Here is a 20,382-nt window from a genome sequence, read left to right as displayed (position 1 = left end):
AAGGGAACTCCCAAGAGACCAGGGGTCTCCTCAAAGCTACTAATCCTTAAGCTTTGGCCCAGTAGTAATGAAATCGACAATTCTACGCTAGAACAGAGGATTGCAAATGAGAGAGCCTCTCAAAATTCTCGAGTTTCGTTCCAATCCAACCATATGTGGTAGACTGAGGCAACAAAAACAAGTTTACCAATATTGGAATTGCAAAATTTAGACTTCCAATGATTAAAACTTAAAAGCCCAATTTGATCAAGTTATTATTATTATTATTATTATTATTATTATTTTTAATTTAGCCCAAATAAAGCTCGGAATGATATAGTAAAAGAGCAAGAAAAAATTGGAGGGGAGTGAGATGAAGAGAGGAAAGGCATAGGCAATAGTGGTTAGAGATAGCCTTTTAAGTAAACCGGGCACGCCTTTTAAGGAACTGATGAATTTCCGAGCAGAAACAGACATCACTTACAACAACAAAAAGTGAACAAAAAGTGAACCGAGCACGCCTTTTCAAGTGTTCTATCTTCTCTCAACACCACCGAAGTTTGATATTGTTACTGCTTAATGCTCACAAATATATAGAAAGTTTTCCCTGTTTGTATTTCATTTTCTTAACAATGTGCACCAAATTCCTATATTATCTTGGTGACACTCACTTGGTTTATCTTAAATAAATCTTAATATCTTTGCCGGATAATAATACCTCATCACTCTCTCAACACCTCATCTCTCCTTCCATTTCAGTTCAGCAATGGTGGATTTGCAAGCCACGAAACTAACTGTGGCGTTGATAAGATATCATATTTACGGTTCAAAATGGAGCAATGCCTCTTAAGAGAGTTTCCGCGGTTCGCATTTAATCAGAGAATCGGTGGCGGGAAAGGCAGTGATGGTGATGATGGTGGCAATGACGAAGTGGCGGAAGCCGAAAAGAGAGTTTTTAGAAACCTAAATTTTTTAAAAAATAAAAATTACTTAATAATGGAATATTCATTTCATAAGTTTTTGTGAAATAAATTTTTATTCTTTAAAATAAATTTTAATTAATTATTTTCATTTTAAGCTAAACAAATAAATGATTAGAATGAACAATTATTTAATTTTAATTTTGCATACCAAAAGCACAGTTTAATAGCATTATTAGTTCAAAATAATATCCACAGCTCCATTTTCTATTAGAACGAATTAACAATAAAAATAACAGTAATAATGAGATGAAATATGGATTGTTGCTATGTACTGGCAGGCTTACCAACCGCTATTCCTTACCTGTTCGTCTTAACTTCATCTCATCGACACATCTTTTTACTTGCTATTCTTCAAGTTAAAAATATATTTAATCTTATTTTATTGTCAATGGTAAAACTTTATGCCTTAACACCGTCAAACTCTCATTAACTGTTTCACAAAAAATAAAAATAAAAATAAAATAAAATAAAAATTTCTCTCTCATAAACTGTGTTAAAGAGATAAAAACAAAAAACTTCTAATAAACTCGATCTAATATTGAGAAAAAGAATAATAGGAGTGATAAGTAATCGTTTCTCTTTTGTAAATTTTCTATCTTTTTAGATATAGATGAAAGGGAGGAGGAAAGATGAGTATAACTATTATGGAAGTTTTAATTTTGGAACAATGCTTACGAGATCTTGAATCTTATGTGCCGATACTTAAAAAGACATTAACATCCTCTAGATTTTCTCTCTCTACGTTAATTTGCTTTCCTCTAATAATCTTTTTCAAAATATATACAAATTGTATATATGTATTCTCTTATGCACCTCTCAATATTTTTCAACAATATCTTTGTTAGGTATGTCTTTAAAATTTTATTGTAATTATAAAATATCAAATCAAAATACAATTATAAAAAAAATTTTAATTAATTATGTAAATTAAGGTTTTTATTCGTCAGAAAGAAATCACTAATTCACGATAAAAAATTATTACTTCTATTTTTAATTATTTAAAAATTTAATAGAAAGAGTTTCCCAAACAAAGTTATATATTGATAAGATTGAATTCAAACTATTAAGTTATATTAGGATTTGGATTTCATAATTATAAGGTTTGCTAATTTTTCTCTCCTTCTTATAGTAAGATATTTCCTATATTAAAAAATTACTTTTAAACACACAAAACAACAAAATAAACTGACAAATAAGCAGCCACATAATTCAACATAAAATCACGAAGTATAGCATTTTCCTTAAATTACAATGTTATCATATACTATACAAAATTTAAATTACAATATTATTCTCTATAAATTACAATATTATAGATAATGATGGATATTATGATAAAAATAATTTAAAACTCATTCTTTCCTCTCTCCTAACTAGCCTATTATATTGTAAATTTATTCTATTTTCTTCCTGTCGATTTGACAAGTCAAACCAAAAAAAAATTACTCAATCCATCCCAAAATTCTTATCTATTTTTCTATTTTGGGATGTCCTAACATAAATGTAATTCCAAAAATTGATGTACTACTTTTTATAACATTTTCAAACTATTATTTTAAACTATACAAGTGCACTAATTATGAAATATTATTTTTCTTTTTAATAAAGATAAATTTGAAATTTCGTTCAATACAATTTTCCAAACAACCCATAATTTTGGGACAGATGGAGTAATATTTTTCTATAAACCCTCTGAATTTTCAAAAATCTCCAACTAGACAATATGCATATCTGAACTTAGAAGGACAATATGGTAAATTTAAAAGAAGACATGCATTAATTGCCAATAAGTTATAAATATTTGATGCCTAATCTAAAATTGAAATGAGAGTGAAGAGAGAAAAAATAAGCTATTTTAGAACATAAATCTTTGGGCTTAATATAAAAATCGGAATGAAGGTGGGGAGAGAGGAGAGAAAAAAAAAGAAGGTATTTTAGGATATAAATATTTGAGACCTAATTTAAAATTATTTTTGGAAAAGATAGAAAAGAGAAAAAAAAAAAATTTATTATCTTAGAATATAAATCTTTGATGCCTAATATAAATTTTTTATATTTATTAAAGTTTAATAATAATAAAAAATAATTATGAACTTAATATTAAAATTTTAGAACTTTTTTACTGGCTGAAACTTTAGGCAAATTAGGATGACATAAGAATTATAAGATCCCCTGTACAAAGGAGGGGATTCTCTTCCTGAAACTACTCCATCTATTCTAAAATACTTATCATCTAACTTTTTCATTTCTTTGTTAACGTAAAATTCATATACTATTAATTGATATCTTCAAAAATGTCCTATCAAGTTTTGCAAACATGCTCTAACTTAATAAACTAAATATATTTAAATTTCAAAATTAAGTTATACTTCATCCATCCCAAAATTCTAATCCTTTTTAAAAAAATTTCTTTAAGAGGAGATACATTTAATATATTTGTTTCTTATGAAATTCTAGAACTACCCATTTGAAGGGAAAAAAAAATATATAGTTAAAAAAAAAATCAAATAAAAATATTTTGGAAAATATACAATCTTTTTGCTTAATTTGATTTTTCCATTGTGAATGAATTTTTTAAAACCAAAAAAGAGTAAATTATAAAAAGAAAACATATTAATAAATATTCCCTTTAAAAAAATTTAAAAAATGATACAATTGAATTGGGACATAAATAATAGCAGATTGACTAAAAAAAATTACGTAAAATACAATAATCTATAAAAAAAATAATAATCTAAATTCTAACCCTTCTTAACTTATATATATATATATATATATATATATATATATATATATATTCTTTTATTTTCTAAGATTTTTTTATAAAAAATTATATAATTTATAAAAAGTTCATACTTAAATTAGCAATAATCTATTTTTTTTACAAGTAAGCCACATCCAGTAATTAAAAAAGAAACCTCAAACTTTTTTCAAACTAAGGCTACGTTTGTTTGAGTGAAAAATATTTTCTTCTGTTTACTGGTGTTTGTAAAATATTTACCAATAAAAAAATTATTAAAATTCAATAAAAAAAACTTATTCATTAATTTTGGACAAATTATTTTAAACGCCACACCCCATAGATTCAACATCCACCTAGACACTTGTCAAACAACAAAAATATAAAATAAAAGAAAATATAACGCAACTATCCTTAGACAGTTGCAGATGTGACTGGTTGAAAAAATAATTATAATTAATACACTGCTTCTACTTTTATGGAGCATTAAAATATTATTTTAAAAGACAACATTACCTTATTTTGTTTATTGACTATTATTCTCTCTCCTCTTCCATCGTATAGTAAAGAAAGAGGAAGAGAAAAGTATAGTAGTGATAGAATAATCACATTTAATTGAGTTTTTGTTATTGATTTAGTAAAGAGAATGAGAGAAGTATAATAGTGATGAGATAATCACACTTTAGAGATAAGATAGTTTGATGACTAATCGATGAGTTTTCGTCCATTCTTTTTCGGACACAGGCATTTGTAATGTATGTAAGTTTTTATTTATTCAATTTTTCTTAAAATATATACTTCAGTGGAAGGTTTTTGTCTTTTCTAAAATTTTTATAAAAAAATAAACAATGTTTCTAGAAGCTCAAATATGACTTTCTAAAAAATACATTTTACTACAAAGTTTATTTCTTTATAAAAAAATAAATACATTTTACTAGAAAGTTTATGTCTTTTTAAAAATACAATGTTTTTACAAAGTGACTTTTCAAATTATAAATATACATTAAAGATGTGGAAACTTGTATAATGGCAGCTTGGTTATGTCTTCCATTCAAACTATTTTCTTTTCATAATCTACATATTTGAAGTAACTCATTTTGTTGTCATCTATCTTAATATTTTTAATTATTATTATCAATTTCTAATTTATTACATATTTTGCACGATGAACTGCAATAATAAAACACTCTTTTTATTTTTATGATTTCTTTCTTTCTTTATTTCCTACGTTATAAACTCGTCATTATAATTATTATTATATTTAAAACGTAATAATATTTATTCTTATTTGTTAGAATTTATATAGATTAAATTATTTCATCGTTGTGATGTGAATGTTGGCAAATAAGCTTAACAATCATTTTCTTATAACATTATAAACTACAGTAATAATTATAATACTATCACGTCTTCAACCTCCAATCGCAAAACATGCAGCATTTGTACCACCGTCTTCAACCCCCAATCAGAAAAACGTGAATTAGTGAACCCACCGTTTTCAATCCCCAATAGAAAAGCATGCAGCACTGTACCACCGACCAAGGGACAACTAACGAAGTTATTAACGACACTGTAAAATTGCACTGAAAACGACAATTAACAGCGTTAGTCTGCAAAGATTCCATTAAAACAAATAAATAATTGTCCGCAATATTTCTCGGTTGCCACACCATTTCTCAATTCTCAATCGATTGACACGCCATCCAAAACCAAAATATTCAAAACCCTAAGGTTGTCACTACTGAACTGAACGAAACCCTAACAAAACCCTAAAGTTATCTGCCGTGTATCCCTAACGTGTCACGCTAAACCCATATGAGTTATGGTTGAAACACGTGTTTGTATCGAGTTGATATACTTGACACGTCAATTTACAAATAGGGCTACTACACTAACAGTAAACACGAGTAAACAACCAACTCGTCAATTTAACTAACAGTAAACCCAAGTAAACAACCAACTTACAAGTTCATTAATGAATAATTAAATTATACTCCCTCCTTGTCACCATTTTTCAAACATGACAGTTATTATAAGACGTAGAAAATAATAAATAAATATTCTTACTCATTTAAGAATAACATTTGTCTTCTCATAACAATACTGATGTGACATAATGACACGTGCTCATTTTATATTTAAAATATAATAAAAGAAAAAATATATATATATATATATTTTTTCACAATGTAAGAAAAGTTAGAAATTAGTTAGATTAGTAAATGGAGAGAGTCAAAACTTGACACCTCAAAATTTATTGGAAGAACTAACTTATTAAATTATTGAGGCATCTACAGTAAAATAATAATTTAAATATACAAGAAGAAGAAGAAAAAGTGGTAAGATATTTTTGTAATATTGAGAACAATACTTTTCTTTTCAATTCTCAAAAGAAATGTTGCTCAAAATTACGTGAGAAAAAAAATATTTTTTTCTTTTTAATATTTTTAATTTCAAATACACATGTGGAATTTTGTCATGGTGTCACATCAGCCTCTTTTCAGTTGAAGAAAACATTGCTTTCAGAGCAACTGCACTTTTTGGTGCATGATGTGTTAAAAAACAAATCTTAATTTTTTCTCATGGAACATTTTTAGTATGTTAAAAACTTTTTTTGTTTAAAATATGGATAAATTACATGGTGTAAAATTCTTGTACATAATTACGTTACTATATTTTTTATAATGTAATATTTTTACATAATTATATTAGTATGTATTTTTTTTTGTTCTTTTTTTTTCATTTTGTTAACAAATAGTAAATTTGTACATGACATGTGATTAGTTATTATTGAGAGATATATTTTTTAAAAATTTAAAATAAATATATATAATTTTATTATTATATTATATTAACGTGATAATTTATTTTTAATTTTTATTATATTTTAAATTTAAAATAAACACGTGTTATTTTATTTTTATATTACATATATGGTACAGTTCAATCCATTTATAAAAACTTCACTTTTCATGATTTCTGTTATTGTGTCACATCAGCAGAGAGAGGGAAGATTTCTGTATGTTAACTGCTGGTGAGGAGGCAAGTATTACGCTTTATGGTAACGGGGTTATATAATATTATTTACCGGGAAAGGAAGTTAAGTGTTCAACGAGCCCTCAGTATTATATATACATTAAAAAAACCTAGTCTTTTCTGTTAGACTCCTTCCTATTTTCTCTCTTCCGAATGAAAAAATACTCAGCTCTTATTTTTCTCTGCCGTCCACTGATTCAATCAGATCTCCGGCAATGACTCACCTTCCCGGTAACTCTGATGATCTAATTTTTGTTTTTATTCTTATTCTGTTGCGCAGTTTTATTTATATTTGTAAAAACGGAAAAGGAAAAAGTGTCATTAACTTGAGCGATCAAAGAAAGATTCTTGGGGATTTTTTTGGATTTGTTTGTTACATTCTTTGATCTCAACTTCAACGTTTTATGAATTTAATGGAACTTTTAATACGTTTTAAATACTTTCATCCTCATGTTCTCACAATCCCTCTTTGACTGGTTTTAAGGAGCAACCGAGTATTCAAGTGTTTGAAAGATCTGTTGGTTCGGAAAGTTGTTTAGGTGTGATTTTTCAAGGTTTTGGAAAATTTTGAGTGTTGTTCATCTTCTGCACAACTCAAATTTCATTTTCTGTTTGTAATTTTTCATGTTTATTTATTTTGTTTGTTGCAGGTAATTGCTAAAATCCAAGGAAATTTACTCGGAAGTCTGCAAATTACAAGGAAGTTAAAAATCTGATAAGAAATTTGGGTCAATTTGCGAGAGGAATTTCAGTTTCCTCGGTTGTGAAATGGATCTCGGAAGAGATAGCTCGATTCCGAGGGTAGAAGATTTCCAGATTCAGAGTTCTTGGATTCCAATTACTCCAGTGAAGCCTGATTCAACCAAACCGGAGCCGATCTGTGCAGAAAAGCACCGCCTTCTAAGTGAAAGAAGCTGGTTAGAAGCAGAAAGATGCTCGACTGAATTTCCACAAGAAATTCGGACGAGTAGTGGGGTTGCATGTTGGAATTCGAACAACTGTGATGAAAGGAACAGTGATTTCTGCAACAGGGAAGAAGCTGTAGCCGGAACATCTCGCGTTTCCGGTGATTACTCTTTTTCCGATCTTCTGGCGCTTGCAGAGGTAGCCTCTACAAGTGCTACTGGCCATGAGAATAGTAATGCTGCAGCCGGTCTTCACATTCCAGATCTCAATTTCCAGATGGAAGGCTACCAGTTCGAGTCCAGCAGTCATGCAAATCTCTCACTTAATGGCCGCAATTGCACGCCGGATGTACCTCACCGTGAGTATTTCCTTGCCAATTTATGTAACTCATATTGTGCTTCCAATTATTGCTGATAGTTCGCGAGGAATGTTAGTACCGGAAAGAAATATAGATATTATATATAAATTTTTCATAATGTATTTGATTAGTACGAAATGTTATCATTACCTGAATTTTTCTGTTTTTTTTATAGAAAAATTTTATGAGATTGTTAGATTATGGAAAGTAAAGCCTAGTTGGTTCATTTTTTTAACTGTTTCTAACCGTTTTCTGAAAACTCAATTTAAAAAAGCATCTATAGCATCTAGAAACATTTTCTGTTTTCCAAGTAAGGAGCAATAATTTTTCCTCAAAATTTTCTATTCCTGTTCAAAAAATTTATATTTCCTTTCTTCTCTTGCTATTTCCATCTAACCGAATGAAGCCTAGGGAAAAAGAAATTGAAATGATCCATTTCTCAAAGACAGCACACACTTGGTTGCAATTCCACAAATGTTAGTACATTATGCATTTTGATTAGACTGCATAGACAACATGTTGGCTCATTTCAATACGATGTCCATATGGTCAACACAATGTGGAGAAAGCAATAGGATTTAGTAGGGAAAACAGAGTTGAGGTAATTGAACTTTGATGAATATTATTTAGGATAGAGACCCGTGGGCATTCCCTTGTTCTGTGTGTGCAAATTTCTCAACTTGTTCCTTGGGAATTTTACAAAGTTGAACCCCAATTTCAAAGACAGCCCCAGGATGTTTATTTTATTTTTTTTGGGTGGGGGCAAGGTTAAACCTCCAGAATTTTGTTTCTTAGACTGAAACAGAATTTGTCTGTATAAGAAAGTAGGACATGTTTCTCAGCTAAAATTCAAATAATAGGCAATCTTAAAACACAGTAACTTTGTCTTTAAATTCCTTTTTTTAATACATTGCAAAGCTAATGTGAAATCTACAGATGAAAGTCATATACCTTCCCAACCTGCCTACGGTCTCATTTCACCAGCCAGAACAACGGATAGAGTCTGGAGTAGTACCTTCTCAAGCCAGTTCTCACCAATTACACCAGAGCCGGCAAAAAGAGTAGAAGACAGACAAGTCTCTTGCATACCAAATGTAAGTGAAGATGAAAGGGCGAATCAAGCAGGAGATACTCATGAGAATGAAGTCTCCACCAAAAGGGTTGAATTGAGCGAAGATCAGTTACAGATGCTAAATGACTCATCATGTGCTGCTGTTTCCACAACACTGCAGGAGAGTCACAACTCTGACAAGGGAGGCAACCTTGGTATTGACCTGAACACAACACCACAACAGAAACAAAGAAGAAAAAAGCACAGGCCAAAGGTGGTTATAGAGGGTCAGTCTAAAAGGGTACGAAAGCCAGTGACTTCAAAGCAGACTGGTAACAAGGAAACAGCAACAGGAAAGAGGAAGTATGTCCGTAGAAATGGACTCAAGCAATCTGCAGCCACTCCCTCAACAGGGGTAATCAACGGAACTACCAATTTAGAAGCAGCTGGGAGTACTGCAAAATCTTGCAGAAGATCTTTGAAATTTGATTCCGGCAGCAGATTGAGAGATGAAAGCTCTTCACCGATGCCGCCTTCTAATTTAAACTCAGAATTTCAAACTCAAATCTTCTATACCGGAGGTCAGTCAAAATCAACAGTGCAGCTTGGCCAAGGGATGGAAGTGATGGTGGAAAACACACAAGAGGGCATTGCACGTTCCATGAATCAAGCATTCGAAGTTTACATGTCAAGCCCCACTACTCCTACCAAGGCTGATCCACCACATGAAAATTTGAAAGATGACAACCAAAATATATGCACGAGAGGAAAATGCCGAATAGTTTTCTCCGATGAAACTCATGATAAACAGGGAGAGACTGTACAAATGATGATCAATCCCAGCACTCAAACTACACCACGGAGTCCCAACGATTCTAACTGCAGCAGCAATGCAGGTCTGAACGAGAGACAGCAAGCAAGAGGATTCAAGAGAGATCGTTCATATACAAATGATGACAGTGTGAATGTGATGGGGGCTAATTACAACTCTTTGCCCGCGTACCTGATGTATCCAGTAAATAGATATGGCAATAATAAAGTTCCTGTAATGCATTTCCCAGCAATCTGCAAGAAAAAGAGAACTGAAAAGGGGCACAACTCCACCACATCTAGCACACTGTCCACTATGATTGCTGCAGATAACAGTGCAAGACGAGCAACAGCATACCCTCTGAGTGATACTTATGTAAATCCTTTTACATCAAAAACCAATTGCAGGATTTATGCAGCTCAATTTAACACTGGTGGCGAGCAAACCAAAGATGTAGCAGAAAAAGGTCCTCAGAAACAGCATTCTTTTAAATGTATGCTGTCTTTGGGCCACAAAGAGAGATTGACGAAAAGGAGATCCAAGGTGCCTACCCGAGTTCGTGACTTGGCTTCCCTACTCAGGGTTGTAAAGTGTAAACAAGTGCCAACATCTGGTGATATGCAAGGATTTGGAACTTCAAATCAACCTCATACATGCATGGAAGCCCTAGTTGCAGACACCCGTCCAACAATGACAACAAGGAAGCGGACTAAGAGAAATTCTCTCGTCAGTTCAGTGCCTCCCAATAGATATAATCGCCGCAAATCCCTTGTCAAGTTGATAGGTACTTCCTTTACATTAAAATATATGGCAATCAATTTTCAAGAAAACCAACCATTCTGCTAAGTGATTCTTTCTCTAACATGTTCAAGACAATTCCTGCAGGTCTTCCAGGTGCATTTTGGAAAAGCATGTCTCCCATTGAGGAGATTGTTGAGCAATTAACGTGCCTAGATATCAATAAAGAAACAAACCAAGTCACATATCAAGAGCAGAGTGCACTAGTCCCTTATAATAGGAGATATCTAGAGCAAAATGCACTTGTTCTTTATCGAAGAGACGGAACTGTAGTGCCTTTTGAGGGTTCATTTGATCCAGTAAGGAAACGAAAACCACGTGCTAAAGTTGACCTTGATGATGAGACAAATAAAGTGTGGAAGCTCCTTCTGGAAAACATCAACAGTGAAGGCATTGACGGTACAGATGAGCAGAAGGCAAGATGGTGGGAAGAGGAACGAAGAGTTTTCCGTGGACGAGCAGAATCATTTATTGCACGCATGCATCTTGTCCAAGGTACATCTACAACATTCCAAATTGTTATTAGCTGACATCCTAAACATTTTGATTCAGTAATGCATGAATAATGTTTTCTTATTGAACACTTTCTGTATCTAAGCTATACATGCAATTATGCACAGTAAGGATATGAATAAGAACCAACACCCATTCAGCTTGTATACTAGAAAAAGTTAAAGATAAGAAACTCCAGCAACAACTTTAACTATTAAGAGAAAGAATGACTTAGTTTTTCACAGACTGAAATATTATTAATATATATGTAACATGCAAGAACTCAACCCTCCATTAATATAAGAAATGTTGTATTCCTTAAATTCCCTTAAAAAAAGAGATACAAAGATGCTTAGCACTTCCTCCAAGACTGAAGCATTTCCTTTCCTTTTCTTTTCATTCATACTCTCCAGAACCAAAATGTTGCATTCCATGTCTTTAGAGGTAAAATAAAGATGAGAGGAAAGAACTAAGAGCATCCAAAAGATGAAGCATCTCTCTCCTGAATAAATCAAATTTGAAAAACAAAGCAACAAACTATCTTTTGTAACCATATCACCTTCTCAATTCGTGGGGCAGGAAATAAAAGATGTAAAAGATATCAAGTTGTTGGTAAAGATAGCAGCTAAGAAGCACAGATACAGAAACGGAACACGATACAACACGGATACGCCGACATGTCAAATTCTAAATGACAAGGCTAATATAAATATAAATTTTTATTTTGTATCTATTGAATGAGACAATCATAGAACTTTAATTAATTTACAAACTCTGTACTAAGGTTACATAAGCTATCTATTTGATTATGAAAAAAAAATATGTTATATTATATATGATATTACTATTATATCTTGTCATTATAGTTATGTTTTTGTTCTTGAGAGGTTGAACACTTTAATGTATGTCCGTAATGTTGTTTCCAGGATTGCCATGAGTTTGTTTTATATAAGATGAAGAGTGTAGGATGTGTTGATCGTGTGACTAGAATGTGTTGACTAAGTGTCCAAGATGTGCCGACCAAGTGTCCAAGATATGCCGTCCAAGTGTCCGAATAGATTCTTTCTTTAGATTCCTTTTCCAATGTATTAATTTCTTTTAGATTCCTTCTCCAAAGTCCAAAATATTCTTTCTCAAGATATATGAACAGCATCATCACTCAACAAAGAAAGCTTCCAGGATGGAGTTCAAAACACTAGTTTATCTCCCAAAACCTGCATATCTCCAGCAAGAAGAATAATAGTAACATATCTATGCCCATTAATCAACTTTTACTAAAATTCTATATATTAACAATATAATGTATTTCCACAGGAGATCGACGATTCTCCCCATGGAAAGGATCAGTTTTGGACTCTGTGGTTGGAGTTTTTCTTACTCAAAATGTGTCAGACCATCTTTCAAGGTCAGCTAAAGTTTGATTTTTTTATAAATTTAACAAGAGTTAAAATGGAAAACCTTTTTAATATATTTCTTCATTCCTTGCAGCTCTGCTTTCATGTCGCTTGCTGCACGATTTCCGCTCAAGTCAGATAGCAATTGTGGCTCATCCCTGGAAACGAGGACGAGCATATTGGTCAAAGAAACAGATGTATGCAGACTGGATCTGGAGGATACCATCAAGTGGCAAGAAGAGAAATCAAATCACCCAGCCTGTGACCAATGTTATACGATTCTCCATGACGTGGCATACTGTGAAGAAAAAGTTGTCAACAGCCACGAATCTCTTGAAAGCAACACTTGCGGTATTAGGTCAACAGATAATTCGAAATGCAACTTGTCAAATTCACCAGGAAATGATCTTGGAACATGTCGCGAATCAGCAGTAAACAGATCAACTACTCAGATAACAGGTGCAGTGGCAAGTTTTGTGGAAAATGAAACAGAAACAGATGGAGTACTCTCTTCTCAGAATTCTGTAGTTTCCTCTCAAAATTCTGTTGACACTTTCATTGCTCAAACTGCCGATAGATCAAGAACATACTTCCAGAGCAATTTAGAAGCAGAGCCAACATATGGATCTAATTCCAACAGTTTTGGTAGCTCTACTTCCTTCATGGAACTATTACAGAGGGTCGGAACCGAAATGTCACACGGAGTTGACAATCATGCAAGTGAAATTGTGGAAGTTGAACCCTTTGGCATGTTGGAAGAAAGCAATTGTTCTGATTTTGTCAAGAAAAATGAAGAAAATTGTATGAGTGAACACAGTGAATCACATATTCAAGAGCATGACAGTAGATCAAAGCAAGTTCTTGAAACCACAAAATTTTCAGGCTTTGATGTTACTGAGAGCACCAGCACAATTGATAACCCAAGGAGAAATGAGCACAAGGCAGTTGAGTCAAATTTGAATGACCGTGGTCATCTTCCTGGCAAGACAGTTGATCGGATTAATACTGATACTGCAAAAGTGAAGAGGGGAAGAATGGGAAAAGAGAAACAGAATGCAGTTGACTGGGATAGCTTAAGAAAAGAGGCACAAGCCAATGGCAAAAAAAGAGAGAGAACAGCCAACGCATTGGACTCATTGGACTGGGAGGCAGTAAGATGTGCAGATGTTAATGTGATTGCCAACACCATCAAAGAAAGGGGAATGAACAACATGCTTGCAGAGAGAATTAAGGTACACTTCGACATTTGCTGACATTCCATAGCAAAAAATCTCATACTTGACAATGTGAGGCTTGTGAGCATCAGTTGAATGAGCCATGTTAAAATTACTCACAATATACAGAAAGCCCTTTAGATCAGCTGACAATTTTTGAGAAATTTATGCAGGATTTTCTTAACCGGCTAGTTAGAGAACACGGGAGCATTGATCTTGAATGGTTACGGGATGTTCCACCTGATAAAGCAAAGTAAGTCACATTAAACCCTCAGGTCATTTTATATGTTAAACAATTGAATATTGCTGTTATATATAACCTAATCTACTGAAGTGACAAGGTCTACTTTTTTCTTTTTATATAAGTATTAAAAGCAAAATATTTACCTTTGATGCTTGTAGAGAGTATCTATTGAGCATAAGAGGGTTGGGATTGAAAAGCGTGGAGTGCGTGCGGCTTTTGACGCTTCATCATCTAGCTTTCCCGGTAAGTTGTAAATTACATGTTCTTGAATCAAGATGGAACAAATCTCAACTCAAACATTTTTATACTTGTATATCTTCAACAAGGTTGATACAAATGTTGGACGTATAGCTGTAAGACTAGGATGGGTACCCCTTCAGCCGCTGCCCGAATCACTACAGCTGCATCTTCTTGAACTGTAAGTATTAAGTGCCAACTAATTTACTGATGCAAAATTTCAAGATTCTTAGTATAAAAGCTGATGTTGTTATCCCTACGCAGGTACCCAGTGTTGGAATCGATTCAGAAATATCTCTGGCCACGACTCTGCAAGCTTGATCAGAAAACATTGTAATTAAAAGCTCCTCCTTACTTTTAGACACTAACTGATAGATGCGTACATTTCTTATATACTAATTGGCAAGACAACAAAAAATATATATATTTTCAAATCTAGCAACAACATTCTTTTTTTAATAATTTTAGTTCAAGCAATGGTATTCACTGATTTGTAATGCCATTTAATAACAGATATGAGCTACATTACCAGATGATAACCTTTGGAAAGGTATTTCTAATTTACTAGAACTATGAGATGGTTTCTCCTGACTGATGATTAATTGTAAGGAAAGGCTAACAGGGACCATTATTACTCTTTTGCAGGTTTTTTGTACAAAAAGCAAACCAAATTGTAACGCATGTCCAATGAGAGGAGAGTGCAGGCACTTTGCAAGTGCATTTGCAAGGTTTGCACATCAATTATTCTGAATTACTGCATCCAAAGCGCCACACAAATTTATTTCTGAAGATCTAGTTGTGAAGGGAACTATTTTCATGTGTTTAACAGAATCTAGAATTCTATCAATCTAAGCAAAGCATATTCTGATATACTGAACCACTGATAAAAATATTGAATGCAGTGCAAGGCTTGCCTTACCAGGGCCAGAGGAGAAGAGCATAGTGAGTGCATCTGATAACCAAGCAGCTAATCAGAACCCCATTGGGATCATCAATCAGTTGCAGCTACCTCCACCTCTGGCTAATCAACAATCAGAAAAAATGCAGTCTGAAATCAATAGCTGTGAACCAATTGTTGAAGAACCATCAACACCAGATCCTATAATTGAAGTACCAGCAACGCCAGAACCAGGGCACACACAAATGACAGAAATTGACATCGAGGATACCTTCTGTGAAGATCCGGAAGAAATTCCTACAATTAAGCTCAACATTGAGGAGTTTTCTCAAAATTTACAAAATTATATGAAACAGAATATGGAGCTTCAAGAGGGTGAGATGTCAAAGGCGTTGGTGGCTTTAACTCCAGATGCAGCTTCGATCCCTATGCCTAAACTTAAGAATGTGAGCAGGCTAAGAACAGAGCACCAGGTGTAAGTAAAAAGTTTCCCCACATGTTTTCACAAATTAGCATAAGAATGATGCTTCTCAAAATTTTGTTTTCCCTTGACCATTATAGAGTATTGAATAATTGTTATATACTACTAATTAACTCTTCCCCATTCTGCAGCTATGAGCTTCCAGATACACATCCATTGTTGGAAGGGGTTAGCAATACATATATATTGTTAGAATATAATTAGCCCTCACATATCCAAAATTATTTTCTGATTAACTACACTTATTTACAGTTGGACAAGCGAGAACCTGATGATCCATCCCCATACCTTCTTGCCATATGGACACCCGGTGAGTAGACAAGACCAACAAATCTATGGTAACACAAATAACCATGCTCTTTTTGGCGGCTCAAACATCATGTCCACAATTGTATGCCTGCAACATCCATTGTCAAACTTAGAAGATATGAAAAAAAATGTTCAATTAGTTAATTCATGTCTACTTTAGCTTTTTGTGTTTGCTAATTCATTTTACCAAATGTCTCAATTGTCCATGTCAGGTGAAACTGCAAATTCAATTCAACCACCAGAAAGAAGGTGTAGCTCCCAAGAATTTGGCGAGCTATGTGATGAGAAGACATGTTTTTCATGTAATAGCATACGAGAAGCAAACTCCCAAATTGTTAGAGGAACACTTTTGGTGAGGATAATGATTGTAGCTATTACTTTGATAGCCACACTTGCACACAAACACTATGCCCCTATAGGGGCTTGAACCCTCAAACTTCCATTTGGAAGGAGGAAGTACCCCTTGAACTGAAGCATGGTGGTTTTATATTCTAATATTACCTAATATCTTGACACATCATCAACAGATACCATGTCGAACAGCTACGAGAGGAAGCTTTCCACTCAATGGTACATATTTTCAAGTTAACGAGGTAGATAATTAGACTGACACTCAGCTCGCTCTTATTATTTCCTGCATTTCAAAGTCACCTTTTCTTATTAAGCACCTAAAACAAAAGAAATTGTTCCTGTGCAGGTGTTTGCTGACCATGATTCTAGCATTAACCCAATTGACATCCCTAGGGCTTGGATATGGAATTTGCCAAGACGAACGGTGTTCTTTGGGACCTCCGTAACATCAATATTTAAAGGTAAAAGATCATGAAGAGAACTCATTAATGATATAAGTTCAAAAAACAACATTCAAAAAATTTTCTTTTCTTATCAGGTCTACCAACTGAAGGCATTCAGTACTGCTTCTGGAGAGGTATGTCAGAATGTCAGGCTCCTGTTTTTATGTCATCCCACTGCTTCTGTTATTTCCTATTTATTTACACAAGAAATTATAATAAAATAGAATAACATTTACCCATTATTGCACAAGAAAAATAAAATAAAATCCTTCTAATACTAAATTAGTGTAGGCACTCTATCCTCGCTAAGCATGAGTATGCATGGGAACAGAGAAACACATTAATAAAATCTCAATTGTGCATGTGTCAATGCGCACACAAATCTAGCACATTAGTCATACTCTGTGTTAAGCTGATTTTTTTTGCACTGCTCTGAAGTTTCGAAATTATGTTTTCCAGGGTTTGTTTGTGTGAGGGGATTTGACCTGAAGACAAGGTCGCCCCGACCCCTCTTGGCCAGATTGCACTTCCCAGCTAGCAAGTTAACTAAGGCAAAAGCTAAAAAAGATGATCAGTAGGCAATCATGCACTCACGGAGGCAGACACCAGATTCGACCGTTCAAAGACCCATGCAGAAATTTAGGAATGACAGAGAGGAAAATTGGCTAACTTGTAGAATCCCATGATGAATGGACAAGTAGTTTGTGAATATTTAACATAATGGTAGCTCTCAGTACATGCTCAAAGTAGAGTTTTTTTATTTTAGAATCAGCAAATATTCCATCTACATGGTTAGTTGTGTTCATGCGTTTTACATGTGTTATGTTATTTTTCCTTCTTGACTTGAATTATTTGGTCGCAAGTAGAGGCTATTGTTCATGCATATACAGAAAGGGACTGAAAATCTCATATAAGACTTGTAGCTACCCTTCATGGAAATACACAGCAAAGAATGACTGAAAAGTCCAAGAAAAGGGCAATGAAAGAGTTCAGAACCGGTTTCAGTTTTTATTCGTCCACAACAACTGCTAACTGTTGGAGATGGAGATCCATTACCAGTTAGCTACCTCTAGAATAGCGCTAGACATTCTTGGCCAGGTTCCATAATGGAAGGGAAACCATGGAAGGAATTGAATTGGTGAGGCAGGATGAATGGATGGACAAGAAAAATGTTAGTCTAAAAAAAGGATGGTCTAACCTGAAATGCTCCCGCTCTGCATGTGCAGTAGAGGGACTGGATTTGTATCGACGAGAATAAAAACCAAAAGCTTTGCCCACTCTTACCAACTACATTCTTGAAATTTCCAGCATCCGGTACTGATTATATTTAGGTAAACGCAGCTGCAGAAAACATTAAATCAAGAACAGGAATGACGCCTTCAGCAATACATCCACAGATAAAAAGCAATTACACAAGAAACATGATTTAACATATTTCACCAAATTCAGCTATACATCCACAGATAGAAATAGACAATCCACTGTAAACACACACACACACATATATTATGTATGTATGTATGTATGGAGTTACAGAGATAGGACAAAGAACCCTGTATATTTGCTTAGCATATCCTGCAACCAATACTGAAGCCATTCCCAATGTACCTACATATAAACCAAACAAGTATCACGTTACCCTACTTGGAATCTGTGTTCTTTCATTTCTAATAACCAACTCTAACAAGAAATCCAATAGTTTGCATGAGACTGTTAAATATGAGAGTTTGGCTTTCTAGTCCATTTTTATCAAGTTTGCCAGTACTGGTTAATTAGTGCAGATTACCAATTATTGTCTTTGATATGCAATTCTTCACTTACCCCCAAAATAAAGAATAAAAATATATATAAAAAACATAGTTTAATGTGGCGATATCAACGAAGATTGAACATTGGGAACTGAAGGGAGATTGTCCATAGCGAGGTTTCATGCTGAACAGGATTGAAGCAAATTGATATGCATAGTTTTAACTATAATCTACATAATCACATTTACAAGGAAATGTAGTTTTTGAAATCAAATAGACACACGGGTTGGGGGCAAGATACTATTTTTCTTGAAGCAATGTCAGTTCACAAACTCGAAATCAAGAATCACAAATTTGATGTGGTATATATGGTGATATAGGAAGTGACAAATTTGATATGGCATGATGATCTAGATTTCAAATAAAATAGTATATATATCATTTTGTGAGGAGTTACATATTCATTCAAAATGGTTAAATCATTGAGCCAGTTAAGCATTACAGACCTGATAAAAATGGACAAAAAACCAAACTCTTGGAACTCTCAACTTGTCTTACTTCCCCCTAGTATTTACAACACCCACTGCCCAAAACTGTATTTTTCATAAAAGAACTGAAAATGTCATATTGGTGGTTAATTTGGCCTAGTCTAAGGTTACTTTAATTAAATGGATTCTTCCAATTGTAATTCACACAAAATGATTTGAATATGCGGAGTCAGAAATTAATTGAAGCACTGTGCAAGGCAGACCAGACTCCAATTCCAACATATATATATATATATATTCAGCTCAGAAGTTAGCTCTTGAACTTTGGGTGTTCTGTAGGTTTGTTTCATAGGAAACAGAATAAGGGAGCATAATGACTGTTCAAAGTTTCAGCATGGTTTTCAGACGCATTATATGTAAATATGTCTAGAAACTATTTTGGGACTTGGGCATAAGACAATGGTAAATGTGCCTACAAATCTCTCCACTCCAAAGGCCTCTATAAAACCACTGCTATATATTACAAAACTAATCAACAGAGTTGTAATATAATTAATTTCCTGTCTTACATGTATCTTTGTAGGAGTAAAGTAAGATTGGAGATAGCAATTCTCTTAAAATTCAAAACTTACGAACGAAATGTTTATTTAGACAACCTACAAAATTTTCGATAAAACTAAACAGACAGCCATGACAAATAAAACAAAATCTGAGGCTAAACTAGTTATTCTCAAATTGACCTGACAAAATAATAAATTCCAGTCAATGAGCGACAACTCAATAAATGATATTAAAACACACACATACTTAAATTACGTATATGTATGTATGAAGTTACAGAGACAGCACAAATAACACCTTAGTACCTGTATGTTTGCTTAGCAAATCCTGCAACCAAGCCCTTCCCAACGTACCTATATATAAACCAAACAAGTATCACGTTACCCTACTCGGAATCTGTGTTCTTTCATTTCTAATAACCAACTCTAACAAGAAATCCAATAGTTTGCATAAGACACTGTTTAATATGAGAGTTTGGCTTTCTGGTCCATTTTTACCAAGTTTGCCAGTAATGGTTAATTGGTGCAGATTACCAATTATTATCTTTGATATGCAACTCTTTGCTTACCCAAAATAAAGAATAAAAATATATAAAAAAACATAGTTTAATGTGGCGATATCAACGCAGATTGAACACTGGGAACTGAAGGGAGATTGTCCATAAAGAGGTTTCATGCTGAATAGGATTGAAGTAAATTGATATGCATAGTTTTAACTATAATCTATATAATCACATTTACATGGAAATGTAGTTTTTTTAAATCAAATAGACACACGGATTGGGGGCAAAATACTATTTTTCTTGAAGCAATGTCAGTTCACAAACTAGAAATTAAGAATCACAAATTTGATGTGGTATA

At 33.3% G+C, this 20,382-nt stretch overlaps 1 protein-coding gene across 2 annotated transcripts; it reads left to right on the top strand.

The window, feature by feature from the left end:
- Nucleotides 1-6,857: 6,857 nt before the first annotated feature.
- LOC132293326 (DNA glycosylase/AP lyase ROS1-like) lies at nucleotides 6,858-17,573 on the top strand. 2 transcript variants are annotated; one of them, XM_059790767.1, is made up of 21 exons: nucleotides 6,858-6,969; nucleotides 7,223-7,277; nucleotides 7,389-8,002; nucleotides 8,939-10,648; nucleotides 10,750-11,157; nucleotides 12,469-12,559; nucleotides 12,643-13,780; nucleotides 13,936-14,015; nucleotides 14,165-14,249; nucleotides 14,333-14,424; nucleotides 14,508-14,576; nucleotides 14,757-14,793; nucleotides 14,889-14,971; nucleotides 15,146-15,616; nucleotides 15,754-15,790; nucleotides 15,875-15,932; nucleotides 16,144-16,283; nucleotides 16,459-16,524; nucleotides 16,629-16,743; nucleotides 16,821-16,859; nucleotides 17,185-17,573. In XM_059790767.1, exons 3-21 carry the CDS (start codon nucleotides 7,507-7,509, stop codon nucleotides 17,301-17,303), a joined length of 5,334 nt encoding a protein of 1,777 aa, XP_059646750.1. In that variant the 5' UTR covers nucleotides 6,858-6,969; nucleotides 7,223-7,277; nucleotides 7,389-7,506; the 3' UTR covers nucleotides 17,304-17,573. The 2 variants fall into 2 exon arrangements, with proteins under 2 accessions (XP_059646750.1, XP_059646749.1); XM_059790766.1 differs by lacking the exon at nucleotides 7,223-7,277.
- The last annotated feature ends 2,809 nt before the right edge of the window (nucleotides 17,574-20,382 follow it).

The sequence above is a fragment of the Cornus florida genome, unplaced genomic scaffold, assembly GCF_030987335.1.
Source record: "Cornus florida cultivar Cherokee Brave unplaced genomic scaffold, ASM3098733v1 CherokeeBrave_3.0.0_Hap2_Chr02, whole genome shotgun sequence".
NCBI classification, from domain to species: Eukaryota; Viridiplantae; Streptophyta; class Magnoliopsida; order Cornales; family Cornaceae; genus Cornus; species Cornus florida.
The sequence above is the reverse complement of the archived record's forward strand: the minus strand, read 5'-3'. Positions and strand labels throughout refer to the sequence as shown.